At 39.2% G+C, this 11525-nt stretch overlaps 1 protein-coding gene across 1 annotated transcript; it reads left to right on the top strand.

Annotated features, from left to right (window-relative positions):
- Window positions 1-2834: 2834 nt before the first annotated feature.
- LOC104463573 (protein YIPF7-like) lies at window positions 2835-7228 on the top strand (the record flags this gene model as incomplete). The annotated part of the gene is made up of 2 exons (XM_010075959.1): window positions 2835-3016; window positions 7066-7228. Coding segments are annotated over 2 exons (345 nt in total), but the record flags the coding sequence as incomplete, so codon positions are not given.
- Between the last annotated feature and the right edge of the window lie 4297 nt (window positions 7229-11525).

Below are 11525 nucleotides of genomic sequence, written 5' to 3'. Positions count from 1 at the left end.
AATAATATTAATAATTAATATACAAAGATATTCTTCAAATGGTAGCAGTTCTTTCAGAGCAGAGAGAAAAAGAGGAAAGGGTTGTTAGCCTGGCAGCAGGACTTGATCTTCCTCATACTGGCATAAAGCAGGGCAGCTCCATTGCAGATAGAAAAACACGAGCAGTGCAAAAGTTAGCAGAAGCCCAAGTCTCAGCTGCTTTGCATTTTGCATAGTCATTCATATGAAATCAGACTTCCCCTTCCACTTAAACTAGTATTACCCACTCCAGGCAGATGCAAACAAGTGCACAAAGTCTGACTTGCTTCTAACCTTGTTCCTTCCACAGGACAAATTTAGCTCTTTCCATTCATCAGATCTTGCCAGACTAATCAAGCGTGATTCTGGTTTTGCTTACATCACTGTGAATTGGGAGTATTCCCGTATGTGTGAGTCAGTATATTTACATATGTAGGAAGACTAGCATTGGAACCAATGTGTTCAGCTTTTTTTTTTTTCTCTCTCACTCTCCTGCACCACAAATCAAACATTTTGCCAAGTGGAGATTTCAGTTAGCTGCTAGTGCTCCCTTCACCTCTGTCTCAGCAATTTCTTAATCTTAAATTAAACTCTTAAATAGTGCTATGTGTAATAATTAAATACACTGAAACAAACAGTCTGAAATATTAGCTTGAGTTGTTGCATCTGTACAGAGCTTTTCTTAATTATTCTGTAGTAAATGATGCCCCAAGCCATTCTGGATGTTAAACTTAATACAAATCTTTAATGACTGAAATTGTAATTTATAATAATCTGAGCTAGTATTGCTCTCCCACACTCGCTATCATTAACTTTAGTTGGTGAAGCAGTTTTTCCTGATTCTTTTATGCCAGTAGTATGCAAATGCCAGCAAAGAACTCTACACAAATCAGAAGATTTCTTATGCTGTTAGTTCAGGAATACACTATTCCTTTATGGTGGAATGCACTGGTGGGGAAAAGACCAATACTCGGGACGTAGTGAGGATATAGGCAACCTGGCTGTGCCTGACGTAACCTTGAGGACTGGAACCAGAGAAGAGCTCAGCAGTGAGCCAGCTCAAGCTGAAAACAGGATAATAGTGCTGATGTAGAGGAGGTTTTATTAACTGAGGCTTCCTCCCGCATAAGCAGGCACTGCTCTCCAGCCAGAGGTGGTGAACTGCCATCAACCTGCAACATTAGGACTTTCAGGTTGTGTCATCACTAGATTAGGCTCTCGCCACTGCATTGCCTTATATCTGTCCAGCTCAAATACTGCTGGCATCAGGTGATGAGTTTCCACCCAAATGGATACAGGAAGAAGTGGCAGAGAAGGAGGGTCCTCAAAGTTGGTTTCCCCCAGATTTTATTAAAATGTATGGATAAGTGAGAGGTCTTAACAATCCTCTTTAACCATCATGGAAGAGGTATTTGTAAATATTGCAAATAATGGAAAAAGCTTAAATAATATTTCCACCCTAGCATTGCAAAAGCATCCAAACATAAGCTACAAAATTATTAAGAAACTGGGACCATCTATTAGTTTTGATTCTCATGTGGTTAATCATATGCAATATATAATGTGTGCAATATATAGATGTGTGTGTGTATGCACAAACACACCTGTGTTTTAGGTATGTATATACATATTGTTAGGTGTTAGGAAGGTGATGCATTGTGGCCTTTCTTTTGAGAAGTTTAGTCTACGGTCCTGAGTTAAGGGTTGTGTCCAAGTCTGAGCTTTCTTCCTCACAAATGCATGTCATCTTTAGGATATAACATTCTAACACAAAGCAAACAAAGCTATCTTCAGTCCAATTGCTGTTTACTTCTGATGTACAAATGTTTATTTCTGATGTACAGATGTGAAAATCACAGCATTGCATAGATGATGTTCAGTATTTAATTTGTTGGAAGCTTGAAGAGAGAGAAAAAATATTTAACATACTTTTGTGAGTGTCCGTGTTTGGGAGTGAACAATGCCCTCATGCCTGGAGGTGATCCTTCAAAATTATGTCAGGAGATGAAAAAATCGGTGGTGCTGTGGCCACTCTTGCCTGTTGTACTAGCTTTGTGTATAAATTAGAAAACATCAGGCTCCAGGCTGTCAGGCTGGTACCTTTCACAGGTACTAAATTCACACAAAGGAATAAAACCTAGAAGAAAAAAACACCTATTTTTTTTTTCGTTTGTTGGAACAAAAAAGGAACACAAGCTGACAGTTACTACTCAGATATATGTTGAAATGAACATGTAATATTGATCTAACCGCATAGATGTGTCTTTCTCATGGTAGTCAGGAGGAAGAATGGACACATTCACCCTGTAAACCAGCATACTTTCAGCAAAGTTTTACTAGTTTTTTGTGGGCCTGCTTAAAGCTTTCACTATGTCATAAAATGTGAAGCATATCAAGTAAATCGGGTCATCATTTTACTTAGGACACTTTTCCACAGCCCCATATACACCTATTGGAAAGATATTTCCTGACAATAAAATGTGTTTTCTGTAATTTCTTCTCAGTTTGCTACCAGTTAGACCTTCCCAGCTCTCCCCTACCAATTCCTGTCCTGTTCAAAGTCCAATTACAGTAAGACTGAGAATCAGCCATATAACTTTAAATTAGTGACAAACACATTCTCACAATTTTACCTTGGAAGTTTTTTGATACAAAAATCACCCAAAAGTATCAGCTGTGGTTTACAGTTGAACCCATGCAGGTGAAGCAAAGAGAGTGTCAACAAGACACAGACCAAAGCTTGCCTTCTGTCTTCTTCCACCACTTTGTGATCACTTGCTCACTTCTGATGCTTTATGCTTACTCATTTATTCCAGGCAGGAAAAGTTCATTTCAGCTATGTGTATGGCATGAGCGCCATTGGCTGCCTTGCTATGCATGCCCTACTGAACCTGATGAGCGTCCCAGGAGTCTCGCATGGCTGCGTTGCAAGTGTCTTGGGCTATTGCCTGCTGCCCATGGTGATCCTGTCCTCTTCTGCAGTCGTCTTCTCGCTACAGTAAGTACCAGTCTGTGGCAAGAGGAATCTTATGGAGGACAGTAAGTCAGAAGGCTGGTGTTACACATTTTGTAAATGGTTATGTAGTGAATTTTGGCTTTTGAAACTGTGAAGAAAAACACCATTTTGTTTATGTGGGTAGGTGGAAATGGGCAAAACTGGACTGCGTTTGAGGGGGATGATATATATTCATTTTAATATGAGTCCTTAATTCCACCGTTTCCCATTTGGACTGAGAGTGCCTTGGATTTTTGCATCAGTCTCAGATGTGATTTTTATTTTGCATAGCCAGCAGTGACCAAACTCAGGTATGAATTTTAAAAGCAACTGCCGGACTTTGGTTTTACATAGCTGGTTCAGCTCTTTTGTTGTTTGTAGTATCAGGCTCCCATCCTATGCTTCCTTTCCTTTTGTAGACCAACTTCTGTGTGACAAAATGAAATAATCAAGCAACCCTTAATGATCTGGAGCATTAGATCAAGTGTTTAAGATGTAATAGTGTCGTATACTCTCAGGTATAGTTGTGATGTACTTGCAAACATGAAAATAACTGAAAACTTTGAAAAAACAAATGTGTGGTGGTGTATGTATCTCTGCATGTGTGGGGAAGAGTTCAGTAATATGCCTATGAATAGGAAATTTGTATGCAAGCCTTTCCTTCCTCCACATTCTGTCAGCCTTTTGAAACACAGTCTGTGTTTACCTCCCTGTTCACCTACAGCAAAGTACAAGGAAGCTCCAGGTCTTGCCTGAAGGTCTTGAGCAGTATTTTATCTGTCATTAACACATTATTAATAATGGCTTCCCTCCTTAGTCTTTGTTGTTCTTTCACATTTTTAACTCTCCAATCTGTAACATATGAGACTTAGCAGCTGATGAATATGTCCCTGTTTATTTTCTTTGGAAAAGGAGCAATTTTATGTATGCATGTATTATTTTTTTAAAGGAAATTATATAGTTGGATTAAGATTTTGGCACAGTCCTTGTTGCATGTTTCTGTGGAGCTATGGTGGGTTAACCTGACCATATTCCATGTATTGAAGTGTTTCTGAGTTGTCCTTCATGAGATGAACAGTGACAGTGAAAAAGCTGTTTATTCTCTGTTCCCCTATACTTCCCGTATTTTCTTGATTAACCTGTTTAATAATCCACCCTAATAAAAGGTGCAGATACGTAATTGTAGGACAGATGGGGTGAACTCCAAACCATCTGTCACAACTGTGCAGGGTACTGTTGTCTGTACAAGGAATCCCCAAACACATGCTGCACATTTGTAAAATGCTGTGGATTTACAGAAAGAACATCTTTTGAAAATCTATAAATACTGAAATGTGATAGCATTTACAAAATTAAACCATTATTTCTGAAATGAATTGATAATGTTAAGTGCCTCTTTACAGGATTCTGCAGTCCTTTCTCGTTCAGTATATGAAACTGCTTGAGCACAGCAAGTATCAAGGTCAATTATTATGAACATGCTTTTAAAATTAAGTGTCAACTTTTAAATTCAGCATACATTTCATAAATTTTAATTTAAAAACTTATTTAAAATGGCAAAGACAGCAATACATTCATGATTTTAAAAATATTTGTAAAATTGTTATTTTTGTCTATTTCAAAGTGTAAAGGACTAACTTCAGTGTTTATTTTCACAGAAAATACACATAATGCGGACATCTATTGCAAAGATACATACTAATCCAACAATTTTCTATTTTCATTATTAGCTATTTCGTTGTAACTGAATAAAGCATAATATAGAACGTTTTGGGTGCTGAGTAGTACCAAACAGAAAACTAGTTCTTGTATGCAAACTTACACAGAATCAGATTTGTCTGTGCCCATCTATGTTGATATCATGTCTGAGCCAAAACTGATTAAGTCTCCTTTTTGGGAGAAACTTCAACAGACTTTTTTTCCTGGAAAAAACAACAATTCTTTACTATCACTTCCCTGAACAGAGTGGTCAAGCCATTTCCTTGACTAAACAGTGAAGGAAATGAGCGTGAGAGTGTAGAAAGGAATTCTTAGACCCAGCCAACGCAAAGGATCCATTTGGTGACAGCATCTGCAGGTTGTGAGAGAGAGGAGCAGAGAGAGTCCACTCATGTCTGTTCCCACAACTCAGTCCCATGCCAGTACCCCCCCAGTCCTCATGGTTTCTGTGAGCATGACATTCACCTTTTGCCCCTCTCCCATGCTTGAGGATTTGGCCCTCATGGACATGCCAGACACAAGCTTTCTGCTAAAGCCAAACCATTCCTTTTGTCAGTAACATGCTGTTAGATCACAGACTGAATTTATAAGTGCACAGAAGTATCTCTTGGCTCCAATATGATTTTATGTCGCCTTTCCATCCTGCTCATTGCCAGTCCTGGAACAAACCATGAGAGGCCATTGGACTTCAGTGCAAGGCAGAACAGCCACAGCTCTAAATTGTACTACCTTGTGATAGCCCCCTAAAGACTCCTTATGCTAGGTGAACATTGTCATTGCACATTATGTTCCTGTTACTTTCCATCCCTCTGCCAGCATGGGTACCTGCTCAAAGAGCCATCTATACCAGCTCTGTATTTCTGGCTAGCTGTTTAAGTGAGCATCTTAGCATCTCCACTTGGAGCTGAGGCCAGGAACTTGGTTCACAGAGCCCAGTGTAATTTCACTGAATGCCACTGGACAGGTTTAAAGAACACTTAAACTGAGGATATTAAATCACATAGTCTTTAATGTTTTACTTTTAATGGGTTGAAGTTGCAATGGGGTGCTGAGTCACCTTCAAATCGATTCTCTCCTTTCTTCCCCAAAGTCCCAAGAGCTGATAACACCAAGTACCTTATTGGCGTGGAGACTGGATTGCCAAAAATGAACTACTTTATGTGATATGATTGCATTAAGTAAGTCAATTAAATAAGGAGAGCTTTACTCATCATGGTTTAATTGCAATAATAATATCAGTGGAAATTATTTCAGATAAATGGACCTAAGTAAGTATATGTAGTCTGTTTCTCACTTCTAGTTCTGTTTTGCTGATACTTTGGAAGAGTGGGGCTCCAGGAAGTCCTTTAGCAAGTGGCAGAGGTTCATTCATTCTCCACGTCCTTGAGGCTGACACAGCAAAACTGTGTAACGCACCTGATCTCATTATGTACTTCAGCAGCTTATTGCGCGCATGATCTCATGCATTTTACAGAAGGGGGCTGCAAATACAGAGTGCAAATAAAGCATATGTGAAACATTATTGGCAAGGTTTTGTTCCTACAAGGTTTAATAGGGAGCTCTCTGTAATCTGCAGGAATATTTCAGTGGGCTTTTGACCATAGTCCCATAATCATCAGTACTCCAAGCTGCCCTGTGCCTGAGAGGTGGCAGAATGTAGTTTCAGAAGGGCTCAGCTGGCACCAAGGGGCTGTGTGGAAAGCCACTGTCCTTTCAGTGTGCAGAGAAGGATGCCAGGATGAGCAAAATATTTTTTCTCAGTGGTTCTTTTCCCATCCCTTACTCTCTACCCAATGTGCACCCCTTTTTTAAAAGGCCAGTTGAACTTCCTCTTGGGAGGCAGTCAACACCTTTCTGCACAGGCAGCTGCAGGGTGATTATTTAAGAGCCTCATTGCCTCTCCTCAGAGTCCAAGGCACACTTAAACCTTGTGCCATGTGTTACAAAAATGCACCCTCTCTAGGTTGTCAGGCTGCCTGATGGAAGATCAGGTCTGTAGTGTCATTTTAGATACTAACAACATGTACAAGATGATTTTGGCTGCAATAGGATCTCTGCTAAGAGATCTATTTGGAAATGCACTTGTCCTGCACTACTGATGAAGCTGCTGCTTTTATCCATGCTTGAAGAAATTACCTTTTTGTTTCCTGTTACTGTTCTAATTTGTTTCTCAAGCTTGACTTTCATTATGTCAGACTGTTACCTTATCAATAACAAGTTGCTAGACAAGAACATGAATTTAATAAGATTTAATGCTACATTTACTAAGAAGTAAATTCTGTCATATTTCTTTTGTTTTTGTTTTTGTTTTGTTTTGTTTTGTTTTCTCCTAGGGGGACCCTGGGAACTTTGTTAGCTCTGTTTATTATTGGATGGTGCAGTTTGTCAGCCTCCAAAATTTTTACCTCTGCATTGGCTATGGAAGGACAGCAGCTTCTCATTGCGTACCCATGTGCTTTACTCTACGGACTTTTTGCACTTCTAACTGTTTTCTGAGGTGTATTTTCTGGTAGGCTCATTACAGCCATTAACTTATGTATGGTTGTTGGAGGAACAAGGGGTTATTTACTTTTTTTAGAGTGCCTAGAGTTGCATTATGTTCCATCAACAAAATTAGATTATTTGACTTACCTTTTATTTGTCTAATGGCTGATAATGTAATAAAAAAATAAAGCTAACAAGTAGATGACTGCAATAAAAAACCTGGTGTTTTGAAAGTCTTGCAGCTTAAGGAAAAACATTCACACTGAGAAGGTCGTAAAAGTGAAAAAATATGAAATAAATGATAATTAAAAAGATTTCTGAGTGTTTAAAATATAATACATATACTAGAGCATAACTTGAAAGCAATAATGTAAATATTTAATAGACCTAGTAAATCAAGTGAAAATACAAATTTATTAAAAAGAAAAAAAACAGTTTGCTATCTTATGTGGTTACTAATTCATATCCAGAGTTTATGTGTGTGTGTTTGTTTTTTTTTTTAACAGAAGAGTGAGTGGCCCTGCTTTGGGAGGTTGAAGAATTGCCCAGGAACTGTTTGCTACGACAGAGGGAGAAAACTAGGAATGTCATCTTGTTTTTGGTTTTGGTTTTTTGCTTTTAAGAAGTATTGCTGTACAAAAAAACTATTGTACTGTTTGTAACGTACAGTAATGTTATATTTTAAAATTGCCACTAAAGCACCGCCTGCTGTCACTGCAGAAAAGCACCACACAAAGCAAAGGCAGCTCCTAAATATGTCTCCTGAAAGGCAGAACTGTATTTGAGCAAGCAAAATACAAATCTCCACAATTTTGTCTGCCCCCCCAGAAAATCTATTTGCTGCTTTTAGTTTTACAGGAACCTAACATTTTTATAATAGCAATGAAGCACAGAATGCACAAGATGATGTTTCAAAATATAATATTAGAAGTATCAAGCCATCAAGAGGAAATGGAGATGTGTATGCAGTCATAACAAGAGCAAAATCCAGTCGGCAGAGGTAGAGAAAATTAATGTAGCTGTAGAAAGGGGTAGGGAAAAGAAATAGAGGAAATAAAGAGAAATTTGAAGGCAATAGAAGGTAGCAGATTATTTCGTCAGTGGCTTAGGATGTCTTCCTTCATGATGAATATTTCAGTGGTCTTCATTATCCTGCAATTTATTAATTATTTTCAACTCTCCAGTGAAATGCCTACAAAATATTTCTCTCTCTAGACAGAACACCACTGATCCCATGAAAGAGGGTCCTGGGCTGCATCAAAAGAAGCATGATCAGCAGGTCAAAGGAGGTGATTCTCCCCCTCTACTCTGCTCTCCTAAGACCCCACCTGGAGTACTGTGTTCAGATGTGGGACCCCCAACATAAAAAAGACCTGGACGTGTTGGAGAGAGTCCAGAGGAGAGCCACAAAATTAATCAGAGGGCTGGAGCACCTCCCCTATGAGGACAGGCTGAAAGAGTTGGGGTTGTTCAGCCTGGAGAAGAGAAGGCTCCGAGGAGACCTAACAGCAGCCTTCCAGTACCTGAAGGGAGCCTACAGGAGAGATGGGGAGGCACTCTTTATCAGGGAGTGTAGTGAGAGGACAAGGGGTAATGGTTATAACCTGAAAGAGGGTAGATTTAGACAGGACATTAGGAAGAAATTTTTCACTGTGAGGGTGGTGAGACACTGGAACAGGTTGACCAGGGAAGTTGTGGATGCCCCATCCCTGGAGGTGTTCAAGGCCAGGCTGGATGAGGCTTTGAGCAACCTGGTCTAGTGGAGGGTGTCCCTGCCCATGGCAGGGGGGTTGGAACTCGATGATCTTTGAGGTCCTTTCCAGCCCAAACCATTCTATGATTCTATGGTTCTGTGATACTGCAAGAACTTATGCAGAAGCTTAGCATGGGAAAAATGCTCAAGAATACGTAAAATTAATTGTCTTCCTAATCCTTTTGAGGTCAGAAGTAAGTTAGATGATCCTCAGGTCCTCAGGCTAATGATTCTGTTTCTGAATTGAAAGAGCCTTTGGTAAAAATATTTCCCATTGCTGGCATATTTGTTTTTTAAGACTCTTGTGCAAGCCATTCTAGAATTCATTTTACTGAATGCCAGTGGAACTAGTTCAGCCTAGGGGTCATGAGAAGTAAACAAAAGGTAACGTGTATTTAGACATTTCCTTAAAAAATCACAACTCATTTATGGAAAAAATACTTACATGTATCCATGTCTTTGTTGCAAGGCTAGGAACACAGGCACAGAGAGGCAAGGTTGGAGGCATGACCCTGAAGCAAACTGTGGCTATAACTAGGCAGGATCTAGTTGCATAAGTGGAAAGTGTGTTGATTTGGAATATCAGCATTTGCAAGTGTGACAGATTTGGTCCTGCTGTATCAGGCAGTAAATTTGCCACTAATGAGGCACAGATAAACATGTCAAGTGACTCCAGGGTATGGTTATAAAATCAGGCAGGTTGATTTACCATGCACTAATGGCATTCTCTTGTCTGAATGGGGAAAGATTCATACGGTGGCACTTCTGAAGTTAGAAAAGATGGTTTAGAAATATTTAGATCCATTTTTGTCCTACACTTCCTATTATCATTCATACTGCTTAAAACAAGTATAAAATGGCTCTATTCCACAGCACTTTATATTCATTTTCATCCTGATCTGCATGATATGAATAGCAGGTGAACCAGTGAATCAAGACATCAGTTTGTCTTTTGATGTCATAGACAATTCAAATTACTTATGGGGAAAATGAACACCTTGAAATTTTGCCACAATGCTTACAAAGCAAATGCTACTCTAGTAATTACAGTGTTATGTTTATTTTATCAGAATTTATAACTTTTAAATTTTCTTCACTGAGATGCATCTTCATTGTTTTGAATGCTAACATCTTAATTTCAGTGACTTCCCTTGCTTTACTGTTTAGCCATGCTGATTTCCTTTACCTGTTCCCAAGGGATTTCCAGCAAGCGGTATACATGGTGCTATGGTCCCAGTATGGTGTTCTTCAGGTGTCTCTCTGCTGCCTGTGAGGATTTATATCTCTTGGACATCCTTCTCTAACTTAGTTAAAACAAGATTCCTCATTTTTACATAGTTCTCCTTTCTGAAGGTCAGCATGGCCATGGTGATGTTTTTGGCCTTGTTATTCCTGTGCGCTTCCTGAACCTGAAAATATAATGGTCACTATTATAAGCAGTTACTTCCTCAAAAATAAAGGTTATTTTGGTCTCAGATCAGTTCAAAACATGTATATTTGATAATATGCTCTTGTTCTGCCTCTCTGGATGGGCCTTCCCAACACCACCTAGCTTTCCTGCATTGTCTCTTGTTTGGGCCATCGTATTTCACTCCCTCACATCTTTCCATGAAAGTTTAAATACAAGCCTGGCAAGCTGTTATTTTCAACTTGCCAAAGAGAGGATTATAAAATAGTAATGGGTCACAGACTGATTTTTAATTCATGCTTTCCACCCCAAAGAGTTAAAAAAAATCACAAGACTTAAATATGAGCTTCAAAGCAAGAGGGGAAAAAAACAATCATGGTTTTGGAAGATTAAAGTTTCTAATTAGTCTTTGGTTTCTTGATTTTCATAGCATGCACATGAAAGTTCAATTCTGAATGCGCATTCACCCAGAAAAACGGGCACTTATTTAGTTCCTTTCTGCTGTTTCAAATGGCGATGCCAGTGTTGGACAGAGGCAGTATAGGAGAGGCACAGGAAACAAAGTGCTTGCCTGTCTTCTACTGCACTTCTTCTGTGCCAGATGTACTCAAGGTCACCCTTAGAAATGAGCTTGCAGCATTCTGCTGTAGCCTAAACATTTTGCTGTTCTATTGCAACAAAATGCAGGCGAATATGAAAGTGAACAGTTTCTGAGTGAGAGGAGACTATGGCATGGGTCGGAGTATACAATGACAATGAAATGGTTACCTGAACAGCTGTGACTGACAACACATCAGGCTGAAGCCAGAGACCTGCTCTCCTTGGCAAAGCAAGGGCCACATTTCTAGTACCAAGGTTCCACTATTTATCAAAAATCATCTTGTCATGTGTCATCTCTAAAAGGTTATAATGCAGGCCTTGAACAGTTTAACTGTTGCTGAACTGAATTGAGGACTGAAAGCTGATGACACATTGAATTGGACACATGCCGTGCTTCCTGGTGAGATGGCTCCATTAGCAAAGGGTATTATTTTTCTGTTTTTTAGTGTGGAAGCCACAGAAAGCTTATATACAAAAGCAGTGAAACTGATTTCATGACTTCATTGTTTATGTCATTTGAGAGTAAGACATGACAGCCCTGTCTTGTC

Source organism: Pterocles gutturalis, unplaced genomic scaffold (genome assembly GCF_000699245.1).
Source record: "Pterocles gutturalis isolate BGI_N339 unplaced genomic scaffold, ASM69924v1 scaffold38811, whole genome shotgun sequence".
NCBI lineage: Eukaryota > Metazoa > Chordata > Aves > Pterocliformes > Pteroclidae > Pterocles > Pterocles gutturalis.
This window is presented reverse-complemented; position numbering and strand designations above follow the sequence as displayed.